A 24220-nucleotide genomic window follows, 5' to 3' on the forward strand; every position below is an offset into this window, starting at 1 on the left:
AGCGGATGATGTGACACGTGGGAAAACCCTGGCAGAATTGACTATCCCTAACCGCTGGAGCCAAGGGCCATCCTTCCTTCACAAGGGACCTGCTGAATGGCCACCGTCACCTGGGAAGGCACCAGAAGAGGATATCACAGAGTACAAGAAGTCTGCTTCGTGTGGGGTGATATCTAGAGCGGACAGACAGAAGACCCACCTGGGCCAGTCATACGAGTCCTGGAAGGATATGGTTGAGTCCGTAGCGCAGGAGGAGCATGGGGCGGTGGACCAAGATGAGCCCTTGGTAGCGGCCGACTACCGGCAGGCAGAGATGACTATCTTCCGGAGAGTTCAGGCTGAGTGCTTTCCGGAGGAGTTGCGTCACCTAAAGGCAGGGAAAGCGGTCCTTCGAAGTAGTCGTCTCCTAACCCTGTCCCCGGAGCTGGACCCCGATGAAGGAATCATACGAGTAGGAGGAAGACTCCGACGTGCTGAATGGTTGGACCCTGCATTTAAACATCCTGTTGTCCTGGACCCCTTGCATCCAGCGACAAAACTCCTTATACAGGACTACGATGCTCGTCTTTGTCATCCGGGTCCTGAGCGAGTATTCGCCGAGATGCGCCGGGTCTTCTGGATTCTCCATGGTAGGGAGGCAGTTCGGAGGGTGCAACAACAGTGCAAGGAGTGTCGAAGATGGAAGTCTAAGCCGTTGGTCCCGAGGATGGCCGACCTACCAGTGGCACGTCTACGCTTATACAAACCGCCGTTCTACTCCACTGGCGTCGACTGCTTCGGACCTTTCCAGGTCAAAATAGGGCGACGCTCAGAGAAGAGATGGGGCATTATCTATAAGTGTCTTACCACCAGGGCGGTGCATCTAGACTTGCTGCACAGTATGGATGCTGACTCGTTCCTGATGAGTCTCAGGCGGTTCATTGCTCGAAGAGGCACTCCAGCTGAACTTTATTCCGACCAGGGTACTAACTTCAAGGCGGGAGAGAAGGAGCTCAGTGAGTCTTTTAACAACATGTCATCCGATCTCCAACAGCTCCTATCAAAGCAGAAGATTGACTTCCACTTTAATCCACCTGCAGCTCCTCACTTTGGGGGGACCTGGGAGAGGGAGATCAAGTCAGTTAAGGCTGCCCTGTATACGGTCTTAGGAGTTCAGCCTATCTTTGAGGAGGTACTACATACTACCTTACTGGAAGTCGAGGCAATACTGAATACCAAACCTTTGGGCTATACCTCATCCAGTGTTGATGACTTGGACGCCGTGACTCCTAATGTCCTCCTGATGGGGCGGCTTGATGGAGCGCTACCTCCGGTTGTTTATCCTAAGAGTGAGGGACTAAGCCGGCGGAGATGGCGACACTGCCAAGTTATAGCAGATCACTTCTGGGCAAGGTTTATCAGGTGTTACCTGCCAACCCTTCAATGCAGGCAGAAGTGGCATGGTGTCCCAGCTGATCTGACAGTGGATTCAGTAGTCCTGTTGATGGACCCTCAGTTCCCCAGGGCACTGTGGCCAGTTGGCAGAGTGGTTAAAGTACATCCGAGTGCAGATGGTCATGTGCGATCCGTGGATGTGAAAGTTAAAGACAAAGTGTATACTCGGCCAGTTGCCCGGCTTATTGCTCTTCCAGCCATTCCAGATGCTGAAGAGGATGAGGAATGCCCCTCTACAGTCCAAATTTAGGATGAGCCTTTTACGTGAGCAAATTGCACGCAATTTGGGGGCGGCTGTGCAAAAGGCCCTTTAACGATCGTGATAACATTACGATGTTGCACTATTTAGTTGGGACTCTTATTTTGAACTCTGTAGGGAGTTACCGGAAGAGCTGCTCACTCTTCCGTTTAGTGTGCGACGACAGATTGCATCAGCCGCTGCTAGTGATCAGGTTTACGGTAATCACGAACAGCTGAAGACGGGTTTCAGAATCATTATTGCCTTCCAAGTGGATGCCTTGTGTTCGTGTGCGTCCTATAAAGAAGAAACCACACACACAATCGTATAAAGCATCTACATCCTTTATTACGAGCATGCCAAACATGTTTATGCCAGCCAATGGTGATTCAGCCCATTTATGACCCAAACCCACGTCAGTTGAAGCAGGGCTTGCTGTCTGTACTCAAGATCTCCATGAAGTATACTTAACCTGCTCACATCGTGACATTGTCCTCCAAGTCTTGCCTGTGCAACAGCAATCATCTTCATGCTTAAAAACAAATAAGGAACTACATACCATCTGGCGAAAGCTCTCATCAATCTACTGCACTATCGATCTCAAGTTCCATAGCTGTTAAAGTTTATGTAAAGGCTGTCTCCTCCTCTCATGCTAATCCTGCATACCAGTGAGAATAAATCTATTCAAACTGAACCTTCACTCTGTGGTGTTCTGGCCGACACACCTGGTTCACTGCGATCTAACTAGCCCTAGCAGCTTCAAGTAGTTCTTCGCTACAACTATAGACTGCCTAAATTCAAATTAGATCGCATTGTTTAGATCAGCCGGAACCGGGAACACGTCCCGTAAATCCTGATGTACTTGGTACATCAAAAGAAGGATGGCATCTACGCTAATATTAGTTTCTCTGTTTATCCCGAGGGACCCTCTATGGTGGACCTGCGCTTGGACCCAACCCGACTCATCCTGAAGTGCTGGCCTCATCGACACGACAGCCATCGGCACTGATCCTCAACATCTCTTCTCCAAACCGGTGTGATTACTTCGACTTCCAAACAGATGGAAATGGACAAATTCTCTGAATGTTTCGATCCAATTTGTTTTGTAATCACTGTTCCTTCATTGTCCAGAGGAGATCTGGCCCCTGACTGAGCCTGGGTTCTCCCAAGGTTTTTGATTCTTCATTCTGTCCCTGATGGAGTTTCGGTTCCTCCACTGTTGCCTTGGCTTTTGGCTTGCTTAGTTGGGGACATTTAATATTCAACAATATTATTGATCTGTGTGCTATTATTTTCATGTTATCACTGTGAAGCTGTATTGTAAAAAGCGCTATATAAATAAAAGTGACTTGACTTGACTTGACATTGCTTGGTCACTGGTTGAGCTAAACTGGTATGATCTAATTGTGTAGTTAAATTTAACAGCTGACAGATATTCAATATAACTCATGTGTGAGAGTCTAAACTGTGATAACGTAAGAAAGGTTGAAGGTATCTGAGTGAATGTTGGTTCGGCTGTATATCCGAGTGAACGAGACCGACTCGAGTCTGCTTCAAATACAGCGCTTTCACAGCAGCTTTACTGAGATAACAGGAGATAATGCAACAACAGAGTGTGTTTCCACAAGAGAATCACGTCACAGTCCATCTAAAGTGACTTCAGTGATGGTTCATTCTTGTTTAAAAAAGTTATTAATTTAGTTCATTTATATACAGTATATATATATATATATATATATATATATACAGTAGAGATCAAAATCAGAGAACAATTAAGAAACACTTGATTAATTTCAGAAATATTGTTACTTCATTGCTTGAAATTTGAAGGAATATTCACTATGGGTATACCCTTTTTCTAATAGCTTTTTTTTTTTTTTTACAAAACAACCAAGGTACTTCAACAAAAACCTTTATTTTGTGGAAAACACAGCGATCAAAATTAGAGAACCATAACCATTGTAGCACAAAAGAAAGCATTACAACTCAAATTTGAGGCTTACAGCAGTCAAAATCTAATAGGATGTGTAGAGGCCCTTGCTTTGAATGACCTGAGCACATCTGCGGCCACAAGATCACTAGATTCTCACAAAGCTCTTGTGTGATCTTGGTCCACACTTCTTCCAGTTTTTTTTCCACAGTTCAGTAACTGTAGTGGGTTTCTTAGCCATAACTTAGCCATAGCCATAACACCAAGGATTTTCCAAAGATTTTCAATCGGGTTTAGATCAGGACTCTGGGCTGGCCATTTCATTATTTCAATTTTCTGAGCTTCAAGGAACTGCTTTACCCATTTTGCAGTGTGACACGGGGCATTGTCTTGCATGAAAATTGCAGGCTGATTGGGAGATGCTTGCAGGAAAGGAACCGCATGTTGCCGAAGGAGGTTCTGATAAACATTTGCATTCACCCTGCCATCTAGCTGTATAATAGGCCCAACTCCTGTGGCAGAAAACATCCCCCAAACCATGACACTTCCTCCTCCACCCCTGACTGACTTTTTTACGCACTTTGTGTTCAATCTTTCCCCAATTTGACGCCGAACAAAATGTTTCCATCGGAGCCAAATAAATTAAACTTACTTTCATCGCTAAAGTGAACTTTTGACCAGTTCTTCTCTGTCCACACAACATGCTCCTCCGCAAAGTTTAGTCTAGCCTTTTGATTCTTTCTGCTGATGAGAGGCTTGTTCAGTGCAGAGTGAGCTTTCAGTCCAAATTCTCTTAAACGACGAGACACTGTATGCCGAGACAAATCCTTACTGTGTTCAGCTCTGAACTGGCGAGCAATTCCAGTTGCAGTGTCTCCGCATCGTCCTATCCTTTCGTGCATTTGTCTTATGTGGACGACCAGCCTTTTTGGGGGAATGAATGAGTGTCTTTGTATAGCTTCAATATTCTAGAAATCACAGATTTGGAACGACCAATTTCTGTTGCAATAGCTGAAAGGGTCATCCCTTTGGCCTTCATCTGTACAACCTGGTGTCGTAAGGATTCAGTCACCTTAGTCACCTAGCCATCTTGCAAAGTCAGTTAAAATTAGAAAGTTTGCTGCCAGTTCAATAGGGTGTAGCAGATAATTAAGGAAATTAGCACCAGTTGCCACATTAATCACCAATAACTTGCAGGTATCTGAAAGAGTTCTCTAATTTTGACCAGAGTTATAATTTTCTCGTTTAAGTTTTATATACTGTAGTTAAATATATTTAAATTATGAAATATGCTAAAACAAACAAAATATATATATATATATATATATATTAGGGATGCAACGGTACACGGTAAAATCCCGGACCGTTCGGTCAGACCTGCACGGGACAATCTAACCTCGTGTCCCGCGGGACTTCGGTTCTGCCATAGAATTCGTGCTGATCCTTTAACCGTATTTTCCGCACTATAAAAGGCGCACTTAAAAGCCTTTAATCTTCTCAAAAAACAACAGTGTGCCTTATATTCCGGAGCGCCTTAGGCTACTATATATGGATCAATTAGTTAACAACGCTCCGCGTTATTAAATTCGCCCGCGAACTCACGCTCGTGTCCAGCTTATGCCCGCTTTGTCACACGCCCAGTTCAACCTCGTATAAATCCAACACAGTCTCATGAAGATGCGTATCTATACCACGAGTGTCATTTCTCGTGGCATTTATACGCCAAAAGTGTTTTTTCGTTTATATGGTACGCACTAAAAAACCCTGGGTTAGGTTTAGGGGGGAGGGGGGTGGGGAGTTCGTGCGTATTATACGCAAAAAAGTGCGTATCATATGTACGCGAAAATCGCGTGCCAAATACACGCAAAAACTGTTTTTGGCGTATAAATGCCACGAGAAATGACATTCGTGCCATAGACACGAACTTTCATGAGATCGGGCTGATAAATCAGGTTATGTGTGTGTCGCTCACGAGCGCTCACTCTAACAGACACACGAACAGACCGGCGCTGCTCGCGCGTCATAGATGTTCATAAAGCGCTCCCCGTTCACACGGGTCGTCTCATAAACAGCCAACTGTTGTTAGTGAGCCGCCGCACATTGAATACTCATATATGAGTCAGGCTGCGAATGTAAGTTACGTGCCCGCCCCAGCGCGCTCACGCTTACTAAATAAACGCCTCACCTCCGGCTCCACGTAGCCTACTCTCTACATTCCCAGCACACATAGTGGATGCATAACGCAAACCCAGTCAAATGTTTGAGTGCAGTATATTTTTGCACAAGAATCTCTCAAAAGTGGATGAGTAAATAACATTGCACTTTGTATCCTGAATGCAGTATTTTTTTCTTATATTATTTTGCTCTGCTCTTTTTATTCAAACCACAAGCTAATTTATGTTAAAGGTAAAAGTGCACTTTTTCTTTCACATTGATCACTTCATTTACCAGTTATCAAGGTTTGGAATTGGGATCCACTTGAATATTTTAAAGTGTGCTCGTTTACATTTTGTATATCATGAATGGTAGTTGAAGAGGTTGTATTGCTTAGTGTTGTTCAGTACAGACTAGAGTGTTAATTTATTCCATACACATTGATGTTCTTCCTACTGTGACATTCTGTTTATGCTCATAAGAAAAATCAAAAACATATTTTTGGGATGAAATAGCAGTCTCTTTCTGCACAAAACATGTACCGAAACCGAACCGAGACCGTGGCCCAAAAACCGAGGTACGGACCGTACCGTGGGCTATCTGTACCGTTGCACCCCTAATATATATATATATCCGCTCTGGAGTAAACCGTGATGTCATCGCCCAACTCAGCTCAGTTCTCATATAATGCTGTTGATGCAGGAGATCAATAATATTGATGAATATTTAATTAAATGTCCCCGACTGAGCAAGACAAGCCAATCGAACAAAGGTGGGAGAGGCAACAGTGGAACCAGAACTCCATCAGTGGCAGAACGGACTAAACTCTCGGGAAGTTCCTGTGCAAGTTTATTAGTTCGGACCATTAAGGATCTTTCATATTGGGGAACTTGCACAGGCGAGTACGAGAAAACGCTCCACGTGGGACTGGAGGAAGGACGGAGTAAGAAATGATGGAGGTAGAGGGTGTGGGTGTGAGTGGAAATAAACGGAAGAAATAAAGCTCATTGGAAATATCAGAGGTTTATTCTGAGGTAAAAGATAGGGAAATGGGAAAAGAGTTTAATGTGTTTATCACATTAGTGCAGGAGGGAGCGACTTTTGATGTATGGAGTCCAATACAACTTTCGAAAGCCATTGGGGATGTACATAGTGTGAAAATATTGAGAAATGGATCATTATTGGTAAAGTGTAAGGATGAGGTTCAACAAAAGAAGGCAATCAGGGCAAATGCATTAAATGGGCAGAAAATAAAAGGGATGAAAGATCAAAAAAGAATTAGAGGAGTAATAACTGGAATCCCTGAGAAGGAATCAATGGAAGGAATATGTACAAATATAAAAAATGTAAATGAGTGAGGCAAAAAGATTAAAAACAAAAAGAGATGGTGTAGTATGTGATAGTCTCTCAGTACTGCTAACCTTTGAAGAAGAAAGACTTCCAGAGAAAGTTTTTATAGGGTACATGAGCTATGATGTGAGGATGTACATACCACCCCCTCTGAGGTGTTTCAAATGCCAAAGATATGGGCATGTGGCAGCAGCATGTAAAGGGAAAATAAGATGCAGTAAATGTGGAGGTGAACACAAATATGATGAATGTGAGGAAGGGGCAAGGAAAAAATGTTGCAATTGTGGCGGAGAACATAGTGCTGCATATGGTGGATGTGAAGTATACAAGCGAATGCAAGAAGTGCAGAAGGTTAAAGTAAATCAGGAAATCACGTATGCTGAAGCAGCAAGGAGAGTACCAAAGACACCACAAAATGTTGTAAACTACAGAAAAGACAATGACGGATGTGTAAAGTGTGACAGGATTCAGGAAGAAACGTTGATAGTGAGTAAAGTAGGCTTTGTGCTCTTCATGGCAGAAATCATAAACTGCACAGCCCAGACGACTAGCAGGACGGAAAGGATCAAGATTATAGTAAAAACTGCTAAGAAGTATGTGGAAGATGTTAAGGAGAAACCCAATGTTATATGTGTTCAAGAAACGTGGTTAATTCCTAGGCTAGATTTTACCATAAAAGGGTATAATGCAGTAAGAAGGGATAGAAAGAATGGGAAAGGTGGAGGGATTATGACTTTTATACAGAAAGGGTTGCAGTACAAGGACATTAAGAAAGGAGAGGAATTGGAATATGTCACTGTGGAAGTGTGGGTAAAAGAAGTTAATATTAAAATTATTAATTTTTACAACCCATGTAACCAGTTAAAAAGCAGTCAGCTTGAGGAAATTTGGAAAGATTTGGAGGGTAGAGTTATTTGGTGTGGAGATTTTAACGCACATAGCACTTTATGGGGTGATAAAGATGACATAAATGGGAATGTGTTGGAAGAATTTATAGAAGAGAAAGAACTAATATGTCTTAATGATGGAACTTGTACAAGGATAGATATATCTAGGGGAAAAGAGTCAGCAATAGACTTAACCTTTGGCACGAGAAATGTGGCGGAAAAATGTGAATGGGAGGTGTCAAGAGGAAACACAGTGGGTAGTGATCACTATCCTATAAAGGTATACATAGGTGTGGAGATAGAGAAAGAGAAAGAAGTGAAAGTAGAGAAGTGGTTTGAAGAGAAAGCTGATTGGGATAAGTTTAAAGAGCTAAGTGAGGAATGGCTGTCATGTGTTGATGGTAGTGAAAATATTGATGTATTAACAAGAGAAATTAGGTCAAGCATAATAGCAGCAGCAAATGCCACTATTCCAAAATCAAAACCCAAACTTTTGAATAAAATAGTGCCATGGTGGTCAAGAGAGTGTAAGGAAGATATAAAAGAAAGAAACAAGGCATTTAGATTACTTAAGAGGACACACAATTTTCAGCATTTGATAGAATACAAGAGAGCACAAGCAATGGTAAGGCAAAATGTAAGGAAAGCAAAAAGGGAGTACTGGAAGAAGTTTTGTGATTCTTTAGGTCGAACTACTCCAATAGAGAAGGTTTGGGGGATGATTAGAAAAATGAAAGGAAATGGAAGGGAAAATGGATATCCTGTGATAATTGATGGAGATGACAGTATAACCGATAGTAAGGGGAAAGCAGAAATTATAGGAAAAACACTAGCTAAAGTACATAGTTCAAAAAACCTTTGTTATGAAGAAAGAAAAGGGAGAGAAGAAACTGTATCTAAATATCAAAGAGTGTTTGTGAATGGGAATGGGGAAAGTGATAATTTGAATGAGAAGTTCACAAAAGGAGAATTGAATCGAGCACTTAAGAAGTTAGGAAAGTCAGCTCCAGGTAAAGACACTATATGCTACTCAATGTTAGAGAACCTGAGTGATAGTGGTAAGGATATCCTGTTGAAGTTGTACAATAAGATATGGATGGAGGGAATTATCCCTAAAGAGTGGAAAGAGTCTATCATTGTTGCAATTAAGAAGCCGGGAAAATAACCTCATAGTCCAAGCAGTTATAGACCTATAGCACTGACATCGCAGATGGGTAAGACAATGGAGAAAATGATAAATGATAGGCTAATGTATTGGGTAGAGTCAAAAGGATGGTTGCAATGTTACCAGAGTGGCTTCAGAAGGGGAAGGGGTACAATGGACCCAGTGGTATGCCTGGAGGAAACCATAAGAAAGGCTCAAGTGAATAAAGAGACTGTAGTGGCAGTGTTTTTTGACATAGAGAAAGCATATGATATGATGTGGTCAGAAGGACTATTAATTAAACTAAATCAGATGGGAGTTAGGGGACGGATGTATCAGTGGGTCAGAAATTTCCTGTCTGATAGAACATTGAGAGTTAAAATTGATGGGGAACTAAGTGAGAGTTTTAGAGTAGAAAATGGAACGCCTCAAGGAAGCATTGTAAGTCCTTTATTATTTGTAATTATGATAGACCAGATATTTAAAGACTTGAATGGCTTAGATGGAGTAGCGTTATTTGCGGATGACGGTGCAATGTGGAAGAAGGGAAGGAATATTGAGTATATTGTGCATAAGATGCAAGATGCTGTTAATGAAGTTCAGCAATGGGGAGTGAAATGGGGATTTAGAATATCAATAGAGAAGACAAAGGTTATGTTCTTTACAAGGAGAAAAATTAGCAGAGAATTCAAAATAATGGTTTTGGATAAAGAGCTAGAGAGGGTTGAGATCTTTAAATATCTAGGAGTTTGGTTCGATAAGAAGTTGACATGGGCATATTATATCCAAAAGATGATAGATAAATGTAAGAGGATACTAAATATTATGAGGTGTTTATGTGGGATAGATTGGGGTGCTACAAGGTCAGCATTAAAAACCATCTATACAGGTCTAATGAGATCAGTGTTTGACTACGGATGTATAGCATATGGATCTGCCTCCAAAACAAGCTTAAACAAACTTGATGGTTTGCAAAATCAAGCAATGAGGATAATTAGTGGTGCAATACGAACTTCTCCAATAGCTGCAATGCAAGTAGAAGTGGGTGAGATGCCACTGCAATTGAGGAGGGACCAGCTAGCACTGGTATACTGGGCAAATATCAGGGGGCATAAAGCCTCAAATAGTATTAAGGGAATGTCAGGAAAAAGAAAGTATGAAAATCAAAAGTTATGGGTGGGTCATAAAAGATAAGGTGAATAACATGGGAATTGGATCTTTGAACATCTGCCCAACAGTGTCATATCCAATCGTGCCTCCGTGGATGTTACAAGAATTGAATGTTGATTTAGAACTATTGGAAGTAAAGAAGAAAGATGGAGTGGATAAGTATGGGGTAAGCAACTATATAACAGGAAAATACAAAGAGTGTGTAAAGGTTTTTACAGATGCATCTAAAAACACTGAGAAGAGAGTAGGGGTAGCCTATGTAATTCCTGAGATGGGCATAGAAATGGCAAAAAGGATAAATGATGACCTAGCAGTGTATACTGCTGAACTGGTTGCCATATGGTTAGCACTCTTGTGGCTAGAGTCTAACAATTGTCTGCAGGCAGTAATTGCCTCTGATTCAAGTTCAGCAATGTACAGTATTCAGAACTATCGGTCTGATTCAAGGGAAGATATTTTGGTTGAAATTTTACAGCTAGCAAATGGAATACGAGCATCAGGAAGGAGGGTGACATTTGTATGGGTTCCAGCCCATATAGGAGTGGAAGGTAACGAAATGGCTGATGAACATGCAAAGAGAGTAACAGATAAAAGCAATATAGATATAGATGTTCAATACAGTAAAGCAGAGATAAAAAGCATAATTAAGGCTAAAACTATTAAAAAGTGGCAACATATCTGGGATAATGGGTGCTCAGGAAGACATCTATATAGGATACAAGGGAAAGTGGGAAAAGAAACACACATAACCAGATCAAGACAGGAAGAAATTGTGCTGACTAGGATGAGGTTGGGTCATACAAAGTTGAATAGTACAATGTTTTTAATAAAAAAGCATGTAGATGGAAATTGTGAGTATTGAGTAATATACCTGAAACCGTAGAGCATGTAATAATGTACTGTCAGAAATACAATGAAGCAAGGCAAAGACTAGTTAATGAGTTGAAAGCAAAGAAAATGTCTTTAGAAACTAAAACAATATTGGACAGAAGTTCAAGGGAGAATTTTGATCTCTTATTTTCTTTTTTGAAAAGTACAGGCCTGTTAAAAAGGATATAGGACTAAAGTTTTATTTTTATTTTTATATAAATAACTATGAAATTGCTTGTATATTTTGTTTTTAATAATAGTAAAGAATAAGACAGTAGCTCCTATGCCATACTCCAGTCCTGTGGTGGCGGTAATGCACAAGAAATAGTTGCCAACCGCCAAATAAAAAGAAGAAGAAGAAGAAGAAGAAGAAGAAGAAGAAGAAGATCTTTCATATTTCAGGTCCAAGTCAGGTTGTGTTTTGCATAACATAATATCCCAAAACGGCTCTGTGATTGACTGTGTTATATCTTACACTATAATAAAATGAACTTTTTGTGCAGGTGAGGTAATGCACAATGAAAATAGGCACACATCTGGATGGAGACTATCTGATTCCTCAACCATGGCCTCAGCTTTAAATGTAAAGTATTGACTGTACATTTTTGCACATTTGATTATAAATACTGTCTGTATGCAAAGAATAAATCTTATGTTTTTGATAATATTTGGAATGTAATGTGAGTGTATTATTGTCACGAGACAGTACTCTCTATAAGGCAGTTTTCCAGTTTTGCTCTGTTCCAAGTCTCTAACCATACTCTAAAGATTACCAATTTTGTGATCACTTTTGTGAATTTTATTTTTCTATTTGTCTTTTAGGGTGACATAACGAACAGCCATCTGTCAGAAGTAGAATTCAGGAATCCTTCTCCAGGCCATCTGGCAGAACCGAAAGAGGCATGGCATTTTTCTTGTTTTATGTCCTTCACAAAGTTTTGTTTGTTTGTTTTGTAATGGTGTTTATTGATTAAGGTGTCTTAACTTAGGCCTACTTAAAATATTTTTCACCCATTTGTTTTTAATGTCTATAGTCACCAGTTCCAAATTCTGCATTATCATCCCAGTCCCAGAGGACACCCCATTGTATGTGAGAACTTTGCTATTTGCATCTTATTTTTTTACACAATTTACATTGAATACAAATATAGAGCCTATGTCTGTCATTGCTCAAGAAAAAGCTAAAGTACAGCCAGCTAATTTCATAGTATCGAAGTCATTATTATACTGTTAAGTGAACATTTGAACTGCAGTCTTATTACACAATTTAAAATATGCGCAGACCAGGTGTAGCCAACCCTGGTCCCCGAGAGCCACTACCCTGCTTGTTTTCCAACTATTCCTGCCCTTGCAGCTTCTGAAAACACACCTAATCCGTTAATAGTCAGCATTCAGCAGTAGGACAGGGATAGTTTGGAAATAGCAGGAGTGAGGCTCTCGAGGACCAGGGTTGGCTACCTTAGATTTAGTCATTATGAATGATCATTATATGGCTACAATAGTTTACTAGGCAGAATTGGATAAGTCTAAATCCTTGCTACACCCACAAAGTAGGCCTATAGTTAAAATAAAACAATATTGTTTACTGTTTTTTTTAATTTATTTATTAAACTACTCTCTTATTTAAGTCTGTGTTATGTTTTCATGAACAGAATTTCCTAATGTTGTCTTGCCTCTTGACCGCTGCATTCGGGAGAGAACACAGAAGTGAGGGTATGTACGTTTTTTTTCCAGCCATGGGGTTGTCCTATCCAAAACTGAATTTACATTTTACAAATATTTACATTTTGAAATAGGTGGTACCAGACCCTCAAGGAGCGCTTACCCCATGTCAGTTCAAACTATTATATGTGGTGTGGAGTTCGCTGTCAACCTTTGTTGAAGTGAAGTGTTTAACCAAGTATCAAATGATTATTGATACCATTTTTATCGCTCGCTGTCAATTCAGTCTCACCTAAATTGACCATTATGCGGACTTTTTTGTTTTTTGAGGTGAAGTGTAATTTCTTGTAATTTCTGTGTAATTTCTTTCAAAGAATCATGTCAAATGCCTTAATGGCGAGGGGTGGTGGCCAAATTGATAAGATGCTTTTCCACGCAACACCTTTGTATTGTAAGTAATTCAAGGTAATTTTGCCATTATGCCTTAAAAAAAAACATCTCTTGTTCATTGTCTTAATATTAATGTAATTTTTATTTTTAACTTTTATCTAAACAGGGGACATTCTTTAAAAGACCACCTGTCTGGATGTTTTATTTTAATTATTTCACTATTCAAACGCATTTAGTCCATAACATCTTTTATTGGCATAAGATTATTATGCAGAAAAATAACATTGCTATTTTCAGACATTTTCAAACACCATACGTAATTAACCTAAAAATGAGCCTTTTTTTAAACCGCATTCTCTTCCCTCAGATGCTGTGATTGTGACGAGGTGGAGCCCAAACGCCACAGATTAAGACGTTGATGCAGCAATGGCGAACACCTGAAGCACACTCAAGAAGAGCTGGATATAAAAATAGCCATAAACAAAACCAAAACCTTAAAGCCATAAACAAATTTCAAAGACTCTAAATAATTTTATTTGTCTGTTTAACAGTAATGCAAGTGAAAGTTAGTACTGCCACAGCTCTGACTTCTATTTATCAATGGTGGAATATTTTTAGAACGACTTTTCTGTAATATTATAGAATGTGTTGACTGTTCCTGTACTTTTGTTATATTCTGGTTTGATTAGTGGCTGCTTAACCTTAATGTGAAACTGTCAGAAAATGTCATTGTACTATTTTTATTATTATTATTATTATTATTATTATTATTTTTTTTTTAGCAGTTTAACAACTGGAAGACATTTCAAATGTAATATTCTCAATAAAATGTTGTTATAAATTATAACTCTTTTGCTTTTGTCCAGAAGTAATGTGTTGATGTAGACGTGTTTAAACGGTTTTATAGACGTCCAGGTCTGACCGGACCGATTTTGGACCCGTTTTAGTCAAGTTCAGATGTGTAGAAATATCCTGATTGATTGACTTTCACGAACTTATACAATATGGGTGTATTTATTTTATATGCAGGAATATATACACACATACAATAGGTAGCAAGATCCCGCAGAACTAAAAAAAAAACAAAAAAACAAGCCCATTTAGACGTCCGTGGACGCGCAGAAAAGACGTGCAGTTCACGGCCATTAAGGTAGTAAATTACAGTGGCTCAAGTTTGGTTTGCAAATTTGAACAGCAATCTTTTTTTTCAGCAAGAAACAAAAAAAAAATTCTACTCTACTTAAAGAAATAGTTTTTCAATATAGAAGACATAGGCCTACAATTTTATACAAGTTTTACAATATAAAAGAAATCATGCAATGCAGATTTCACATAGGACAATCCAAACTTACATACAGGTAAAATATTTTTTTTTAATAATTATTAATAATAATTTCATATTCTATAATTTCTTTGCGGCCCCCCTAGCGCCATCTAGTGGCCCCCCAGGGGGCCACGGCCCCCAGTTTGAGAACCGCCGCCATAGACAACAATATGGTTCACGGCCAGATGACGTCGAAGACGTCGGTTCAACTTCCATTTTGGAACTATTTTTCAACCATGGGTGCTTCTCATTTCTTATTTGTGCATCCTCGTTTCCTTTCCTTGCTTCCTTTCCTTGCGTCTCAGCTCCACCCCCTGTAGGACGCGAGGGGAGGAAGCGAGGAAAGGAAAGGAGGACAGAGGAATCGAATAAAAGCTTTTGGGTGCTTCTCAATATCCCTCCTCGTCTCCTCGCTCCTCCGTCCTCCCTCCTATGACCCGGAAACCGATCGAGCTCAGGCATCTTGAAGGACATCTCAATTCTCTAATTGCACCGTGAGGAGTCGAGGATCGAGGAGTGAGGAGGCTTCCTGAGGAGTCATAAGCGAGGATACACAGGTGCATCCTACGCGGAACTGTTATAATAGGCTTGTTTGAGATGCGCCTCGCCTCGCCTGCAATGTAGTCGAGAGTAGGCGGCTGCAGTGAGGGGAGGAGTGAAAAAAGCGCAATCAAGCCGGACAGTTCTCGGTTCTCGCAGTGAATCAGACACCTGTGAGATCAAAGGCGGATATCGCGGGATTAACGGGATTCACGCTCGTGCACGTGTTGCTAATAAACTGGATGTGATTTAAGTTCTGTTGCTTTTATATAAAAATAAATATAATGAACAAGACACCCAAAGTACTTGTTATTTAATTACATTCCAAATATGGTTTATCAATATTTTTTTTTTCTTTAATACAGACGTGTTTTTATAGCCTATTGTTTTAACAAAAATGAAATATAACCCATATGGCACTGTCAGAGAGTTTATTCACCCATATGTATACACATAAAACATGATATCAGTTTTAAAATCAAACATTTTAAAAGAGAACAATTCATCTGTTGTTCTTTTATTTTTATTTATTTTACTTTTTTATTAGAATGCAAGTTACAAACATAGCCTACCTACAAGCACCACAAATAGGCCTATTATACAGCGACAAATAAATAAACATCAGAATAAAATTAATAATAAAATAAATAAATAAATCAAAATAAGCTTAGCTTAAATAGACAGACTTACAAACTTCATCATCCATAAAATGAGAGCTATTTTTCACTTGAACATTTTAGAGTAGGCCTACTAGGCCTATATTTGAGTTACTGACTATAGCTTTCTTATTAACCCGTTTAAGAGATTCACAATAGCCTATATATCAGTTTCAACTTAAAAAATAAATAAATAAATAAAACCTGGCCTTGATTTGGAGAATTTAGCTTAATGAATATGGAATTTACCTTCATCGCTGTTGTTTAACCAATGAGCATTAAGCTGTGTCGTCAGCAAGTCGTTTCCCATCATGCTTTTGATCAGCGCAGTCGGAGAGCAACTGCGACTGAGCAACTGAGCAACTGCGCTCGCGAGAGTTTTTTGACATACGTCGGCATGACATCAGAGCCAGGCGGACCGTTCTCGGACACATTTCTAACCGGCATGCATCTCGCGCTGATCACCGGTGATCGATTCTGCGCAGAATTTGCTCATCTCAAACAAGCCTGTTTGAGATGAGCAAATTGATTCTGCGCAGAATTTGCTCATCTCAAACAAGATGAGCAAATTCTGCGCAGAATCGATCACCGGTGATCAGCGCGAGATGCATGCCGGTTAGAAATGTGTCCGAGAACGGTCCGCCTGGCTCTGATGTCATGCCGACGTATGTCAAAAAACTCTCGCGAGCGCAAGGCGGAAGGGTCGGATTCTGCAGTCGCGCGCAGTTGCTCTCCACCGACTGCGCTGATCAAAAGCATGATGGGAAACGACTTGCTGACGACACAGCTTAATGCTCATTGGTTTAAACAACAGTGATGAAGGTAAATTCCATATTCATTAAGCTAAATTCTCCAAATCAATGCCATGTTTTATTTATTTATTTATTTTTTCAAATTGAAACTGATATATATTGTGAATCTCTTAAACGGGTTAAAAATAAGAAAGCTATAGTCAGTAACTCAAATATACTAGGCCTACTCTAAAATGTTCAAGTGAAAAATAGCTCTTCATTTTATAGATGATGAAGCTTGTAAGTCTGTCTATTTAAGCTAAGCTTATTTTGATTTATTTATTTAGGCTATTTTATTATTAATTTTATTCTGATGTTTATTTATTTGTCGCTGTATAATAGGCCTATTTGTTTCACGAATTGTGGTGCTTGTAGGTAGGCTATGTTTGTAACTTGCATTCTAATAAAAAGGTAAAATAAATAAAAATAAAAGAACAACAGATGAATTGTTCTCTTTTAAAATGTTTGATTTTAAAACTGATATCATGTTTTATGTGTATACATATGGGTGAATAAACTCTCTGACAGTGCCATATGGGTTATATTTCATTTTTGTTAAAACAATAGGCTATATAAAAACACGTCTGTATTAAAGAAAAAAAAAAGATTGATAAACACATATTTGGAATGTAATTAAATAACAAGTAGGCTACTTTGGGTGTCTTGTTCATTATATTTATTTTTATATAAAAGCAACAGTTTATTAGCAACACGTGCACGAGCGTGAATCCCGTTAATCCCGCGATATCCGCCTTTGATCTCACAGATGTCTGATTCACTGCGAGAACCGAGATCTGTCCGGCTTTATTGCGCTTTTTTCACTCCTCCCCTCACTGCAGCCGCCTACTCTCGACTACATTGCAGGCGAGGCGAGGCGCATCTCAAACAAGCCTATTGACTAAACGTGACGCACGTGTCAATTCTCCTCCGCCTTCACATCGTTCACAATCATTTTAATTTATACCTTTGCAGTTTATATAAACCACACATCTCAGATATTTCAACAGTATAGTCTATCTTTATTATTATTTATTATGAATTTATTAAATAACCAAACTTCAACAACATAAGGGCAGATCCTTTTAGCGCTGCTGATGACACTGTGGAGTGACGCTCGAGTGATCAAGTATTCCAATGGATATAAAAAAGCTTTTATTCGATTCCTCTGTCCTCCTTTCCTTTCCTCGCTTCCTTCCCTCACGTCCTAGAGGGGGTGGAGCTGAGACGCAAGGAAATGAAGCAAGGAAAGGAAACGAGGATGCACAAATAAGAAATGAGAAGGACCCTTTTTATATTGGAGTACTTGATGACTCGAGCGTCACTCCACAGTGTCATCAGCAGCGCTAAAAGGATCTGCCCTTATGTTGTTAAAGTTTGGTTATTTAATAAATTCATAATAAATAATAATAAAGATAGGCTATACTGTTGAAATATCAGAGATGTGTGGTTTATATAAACTGCAAAGGTAAAGTATAAATTAAAATGATTGTGACCGATGTGAAGGGGGAGGAGAATTGACACGTGCGTCACGTTTGTATAACAGTTCCGCGTAGGATGCACCTGTGTATCCTCACTCATGACTCCTCAGGAAGCCTCCTATCTCCTCTATCCTCGACTCCTCACGGTGCAATTAGAGAATTGAGATGTCCTTCAAGATGGCTGAGCTCGATCGGTTTCCAGAGGGCTGTTTCACAAAAGCAGAATTTAGAAATCCAGGATAAGAGATAAAGCTGGGCTTGATAGTGTGATCAGTGCATCCTGGCTTTATCAATTTCACAAAGGCCAAACCAGGCTCAGGAGGAGCGGCTATGTCAAGCCAGGTGTAAGTGATTCAGATAAGTGGGAGTCAACAGCTTTCTTCAACAGACCACACAGTCCATCATCACAGATTCATTGATGCTACAACGGATAAGTTGCGTGCGCCATACTTCAAGTGTTGGGTGTAACTAATTGCTAATTGTAATTACTAAGTAATTAGTTACTGTAATTTCATTACTTTTCCTTGAAAATGTAAAGTAAGGGCAGGGGCGCAACTACCCAGTTTCAGAGGGGTATGCAGCAACAATTTTAGCGCCCCCCCCCCCCCCCCAAAAATAAATAAATAAATAAAATAAAATAAATGTAATGTAAGTGTGCTATGTAATAACTGAGTAGGAAGAAATCAGAGCTAACAGAAAAAAATAAGAGCAAAATTGTCGTTTATTAACACAATTAAACTATAGCAACTCCACCTTGATGAACCCCCCCTAAGAAAACTAAGCTCCATTGTAACAGCAATACCAGTGTTTCTCACAGGATTTTAGGTAAAACTGTGGTAGGTGGACCTCTGTTTCTCTAGGGGGGTTCGGGGGCATGCTCCCCCGTAAGAAAATTTTGTGTTCTGTAATGTTAAATTCAGCAGTCTGGTGCACTTTGAGAGTTCAAAATTAAAAGCTCCAACCCATTTTCAGGGTGCAAATTAAACAGAGAAAAATTTGAACCTCTTTTAGTTAGTGTCTGTCTACATTACACTACTACATAATAATAGTTATAATATTAATCCCATGATAGTAATTGCCATTAAGGCTATTGTAAAACAAATGCACAGAAAAATAAAGGAAACTTTCATAATTCGTTTTGCACTAATTTCTATACTTGAAAGATACTTGCGCATAATGACATATTTCATGGGCCAGTGTGTCAGAAAAAAAAACTAAAGCTGACTTTTTTGACCAATGCATTACACCAGCACAGCGCCGCCAATTAAGCAAAAAACAAAACAAAAACAAACAACAAACAAACAAATGGGCCGCCGATGTATGAGTTTTGTGGGCCGTTAAGACAAATAAATTAAAAAAGGAAAAGCACGTCGGCCCAGCGGGAATCTCCCGGTAGTCCCGATGGCCACCGAGATATAAGGCGTTTCTCAATGTCAAGGAAGGATCCTCGGAAGCCGGAATTTCGAGGATGCTACGTCATCGACGTCCGTCGAAGGACTGTTCCAATGTCGAGGATCCTCAGAATTTCAACCAAGGACTGAGTCCTTCGTTCGGAAAATATCCCATACACAGGAAAGGATGCATATGTGTAGCCTTCGCGCTCTTAAATCACCCACAATCCTATGCGCAGCTTTGCTATCTTGTTCAAAAAATAAAAAAATGTCGACCGTTAGCGGAGTCGGAGTGATAACGGCAATATGCTTTCAAATGTAAGCAAGTATAATTTCAGTTTAGCCATTTATTTAATGTTTGTTAAACTATTTAACATATTGGCTCAAATTTGCTGAGGGGATTTAAAGCTGTTCCCTTTTACTGGTGATTAACTTTTTAATTTTTACTTCATATAACGTTATAGCCTTTTTTGTTGGTCACATATTTTACCATTGCATGTGTTTTAACAGCTATCATGTTGCTATGGACGTAGTGCTAGTTCTGTTCACTCCGGTAATATAATCGTTTTTGAATGAATAAACTCCTTTTTAAATAAATATTTTGTGTCAAATTATTGATTTATTTGGTAGGTAGCCGTTTGGTAGGTAGGGCCTACAACCCCTTCAGGCTGATTCAATCAAGACCCCTCTGCTTTAGAGTTTGCGGGGTTGTATTCACTATAACAACCGCCTGGTTATACATTATCCCTTATACTTTATTTATTTCTATGAGGACTGACAAGACAAAATAAGGACTGTCAACAAACAGTGCAGTACACCAGCACTATGATTTTTGCAGCGCCGAAGCGGACCTTTCACTGATGTAATGACGCAATGACGTGCACTTGCTAGCCTGTTCCATTTACGCGTTCTCCGAATGCTAAAGAGGACCCTCGCCTAACCTCTGAAGGAAATGACTTGGAAGGACCCGTCCTGCCAAGGAAGTATCCTTGACATTGAGAAACACCTATAGATAGCCTATGCCTGGATGTCACATTTTAAATCCTACCTGTTGGCTTTCAGCAATGCATGCAGTTATTTAGCTGCTGTTGCATCAATTGACATGCCATCTCCTTTTCTCTCTTTCTTTTTCTATTTTTAGCCCCACAGCATTTTGTTTTATCCATCTTTTTCGACGACAACTAACTACTCGTACCTGCTCGCTCAGAGCTCACGGCGCCCCCGCCCGCTCGCGATATTACCCGCCCCCCTTCTCCATGAGGGCGCCTACTCTTGTTAGTCCTCTAAAATTTTATATAACATTGAAGGAATGCAGAAATGATTTAGAAACGGACAACGGCAGCTACATATAGAAATACAATATAGCCTATATATATATATATATATTTTTTTTTTACCATCGCTTTGGCGCCCCCCATTGTGCTGCGCCCCTATGCGCTGCATATAGCGCATACCCACTTTTTGCGCCACTGAGTAAGGGATTACTCTTAATTTATCTGTAATTTATTTACAGTTACTTCTGATGTAATTGAGGTAAAAACTGTGTATAGATCAATCCGATCTCACAGCGATTCGTATGCATTTTATGAGGAATCTAAATATTACGACCGTTTTTTGTATGAAAAAAGTGTGAAATGTCATGAGATCAGACATAAAACAGTAGTGGGTTTAACATCAAAATGTAGCCTATGGGCGCACGGCGGTATTTCCGGTGAAGCATAGGGATGCTCGATAACTTCCGCCGATCATAGAGTCCAATGCAATAGCGAGAATTTATATTGAATTTTATACTCCATGGTTATACTAATGAAACGTTAGTCACAAAAACAGATAAAACAGACACCCCTCGTTGTGTTTATGCTTCTTTTTAAAATTATATCAAATAAACATAGCTGTAGGCCTATATAAAATTACATCTAAACGTATGTACGTTTCGTTTCAAAGACGGGAGGACAGTAAATATTGAAGACTCTGCCATAATCCCGTTTTCTCCGGTTTTCCTCCGCTTTAATCTACACAACCGGAAATAGACGAGCATCCTTGCGTCAAATGCGGAACTTATGCGTGCATATAGCCCATTGTCTGATGCTAAAAAGTATGTTTTTATATAGCTAATGTAACCTTCTCCACCTTGGTCAGTTTAAGGATAATTCATGCAATTTTATAGTATTTATTTGAAAAAAATTAAAACAGATTCATGCCTCTCCTTGTATTATTCAGCTGTTTGATATGGGATTTTGAAAGTAATTAGTAATTAATTAAATACTTTTTAGAGAGAGTAATTAGTACAGTAATCTAATTACACTGTTGAAGAGGTAAGTAACTAGTAATTAATTACTTTTTTAGAGTAACTTACCCAACACTGCTGACAGCTGATTAATTTATTTTACACAGCTTATTAATGTTCCTCTTTTTTGTTACACATCCCCAGAAAAGCAATAGGGTTCTCTTTATCATAATTACTACAGTAACATATTTCTGTTCATCAAAGTCTTTATTTTACACTTTAATGCAGTATAACTAGGCCGTAAAATCAAAATATTTGAACAAAACGTGAAAAAATTACTTCAAGTGAGCATTAGCTAGCTTGGTGAATGCAATGATGGAAGGTGGTTAGGTGACCCAATGATAAAACACAGTGACTTTTAATGCATTTATGTAATATATTTCACTATTAATATACTAATTTATGTTTAATATTTATTTAGGGTTTTCTGTTTATCTTGATGATAGTGATGAACAAATGAAGAGTTCAGATGCAAAAGCCTCTAAATGCCATTTTAAATTTTCTTCTTTAATGATGATTTTTATCAAACTTGTATATTTAAGTTCAGTAATTTCGCTTAAATAACAATTAATAGGTAATTATCATTGCCATTTAAGTGAAACCACTGAACTTAAATATACAAGCTTGATAAAAATGATCATTCTAGAAGAAAATTTCAAATGGCACTTAGAGGCTTTTGCATCTGAACTCTTCAAATACTACATCAATTATAGACCTCGTGTAGAAATCAAAATATTTAAATGTTATAAATTTGGCTATTTTCTACATTCCTGAAATAAATATTAATAGGTATATATATTATGTTGTTGCATTACTTGTCTTTTACTTTTAGAGATTAAAAACTATGTTCATTTTGCTGTTGATCTATGAAGGAAACTGGTTGGTAAGAAAGGGGGCATTTTACCCCACCTTGGGGGGTGTTTTACCCCACCGCTGGGGCAAAACGCCCCCTTTGTACAAAAATATTTTCAGTCAAAAAACTAATTAATTATGAAGGTTGAGCAATTTTAATATTTGGTAAATAACTCCTGCCAAAGACACTCAAAACTGGGATGGCCATTCTAGTCACATTTATGTTTTGTTTTACAGTATGTCACATTTTCCTTAAGGGGGGCATTTTCCTCCACTTCTACCCTATTGCTCTTGCAGGTAATTGTCGGGAAAAGCCAATGGGTCGGACCTGTCCCGAAACACTCTTTCACGTCTGAAAGGCCTTCTCAATATAAGTGCTTCATCAGATGTCATCCAAAAATGGGCATGCCATTGTAAAGGACGAAACATGTGTTTTGAGCTACTTATGACTTGATTGACAAAACTTTTGCTTCTTTATCAGCCATTTCTCTCCTCATCACATACAATAGACTATTAAAGACCTATCTGTCTTCAAAAACACAATTGAATAGTAACAATGCCCATATGGATAATTATTATTATAGTTAATAATGGTAGGCTACCATCATAATGTTACAATAATAATAGTAGGCTATACTTGACTGAATGCCAATATGTATCTGAGGTATTTTAATGCAGACTGATAAAATTGCGCTGAATTTATAGATGACAAAACGGAATAACTGACAAAACACATTGGATTCTGATCTGCATGACCGCTGACTGAACAGATAAGGCACGAGGATTGACTAAGCCTGCCTGTTAGCCTGGTCTGGAGCAGGCTAGCTGCACAGAATAAAACGCCATGGTTACTTATGTGCTACTGCTTTCGTGAAACCGAGTCCCGGCTTAATTCAGCCAGGATATCTGGAAAATCCCGGCTTAATCCACTATCTTGGTTTTGTGAAATAGCCCTCGGGTCATAGGAGGGAGGACGGAGGAGCGAGGAGGGATATTGAGAAGCACCCCGTGTTCAGGGAGTAGGGAGCAGTGAACACTGCGTAGGGACCCTGTCGAATGGAACGCACCTCAAGACGCAGGGCAGTGTGTCATGGTGACTTTAGCTCCTGTCCAGCGGGAGGCGCTGTTACTCTCTCGCGCTATATCTCACCGGAAGTGCATCGCACATGTTGCGTCTGTTTTCCAGCGCTGACTGAAGGAGTTTGTGAACGCATGTCTGTCATGATGGATTCGCCAGCGCCTGTCGTTAGTGAGCCGAGGACGCGCGGGAAGAAGACGCGGGGGAAGAGGCCGCTGAGCGATGCCAGCGCGTCGGAGGAGCGCGGTAAACAGCAGAGGCACGCGGAGCTGTGCGCGACGCTCGGCGGGGAGGACGCGTCCGTCAGGCACCTGGAGGAGCTCGTGTTTGGCGCGGAGGAGCGGCTCGCGGACACACTCGCGCAGGTACCACACGCATTCCAGATACAACACACAGTCACAACACACACTCAATGTACAACACACACACACACACACACACACACACACACACACACACACACACACACACACACACACACACACACACACACAGGTAAAACAACATAATCTAGGTACAACACACACTCCAGGTACAATAAAACTCTCGCGCGAAGGAACACCAACACACTGTACTTGGTGTGTGTGTGTGTTG

At 39.7% G+C, this 24220-nt stretch overlaps 1 protein-coding gene and 1 long non-coding RNA gene across 3 annotated transcripts in view; both read left to right on the forward strand.

Annotated features, from left to right (window-relative positions):
* The first annotated feature begins 11424 nt into the window (after window positions 1-11424).
* Window positions 11425-13791, forward strand: LOC148970968 (uncharacterized). Of its 2 annotated transcripts, none has more exons than XR_016147315.1 (7): window positions 11425-11590; window positions 11681-11760; window positions 12000-12077; window positions 12212-12267; window positions 12830-12890; window positions 13214-13304; window positions 13597-13791. It is a non-coding gene; the product is annotated as an uncharacterized LOC148970968 (long non-coding RNA). The 2 variants fall into 2 exon arrangements; XR_016147314.1 differs by having other exon boundaries at window positions 11432-11590; window positions 12212-12263.
* Window positions 13792-23689: 9898 nt separating this feature from the next.
* Window positions 23690-24220, forward strand: part of utp18 (UTP18 small subunit processome component) — a 78587-nt gene continuing 78056 nt past the window's right edge. Inside the window, exon 1 of the mRNA XM_089122802.1 lies at window positions 23690-23991. Coding sequence (XP_088978928.1) covers window positions 23761-23991 — 231 coding nt within the window. The 5' untranslated portion in view covers window positions 23690-23760. The remainder of the gene's footprint in view (window positions 23992-24220) is intronic.

Source organism: Pimephales promelas, chromosome 18 (assembly GCF_988280905.1).
Source record: "Pimephales promelas chromosome 18, fPimPro1.hap1.1, whole genome shotgun sequence".
In the NCBI taxonomy this organism is placed as follows: Eukaryota; Metazoa; Chordata; class Actinopteri; order Cypriniformes; family Leuciscidae; genus Pimephales; species Pimephales promelas.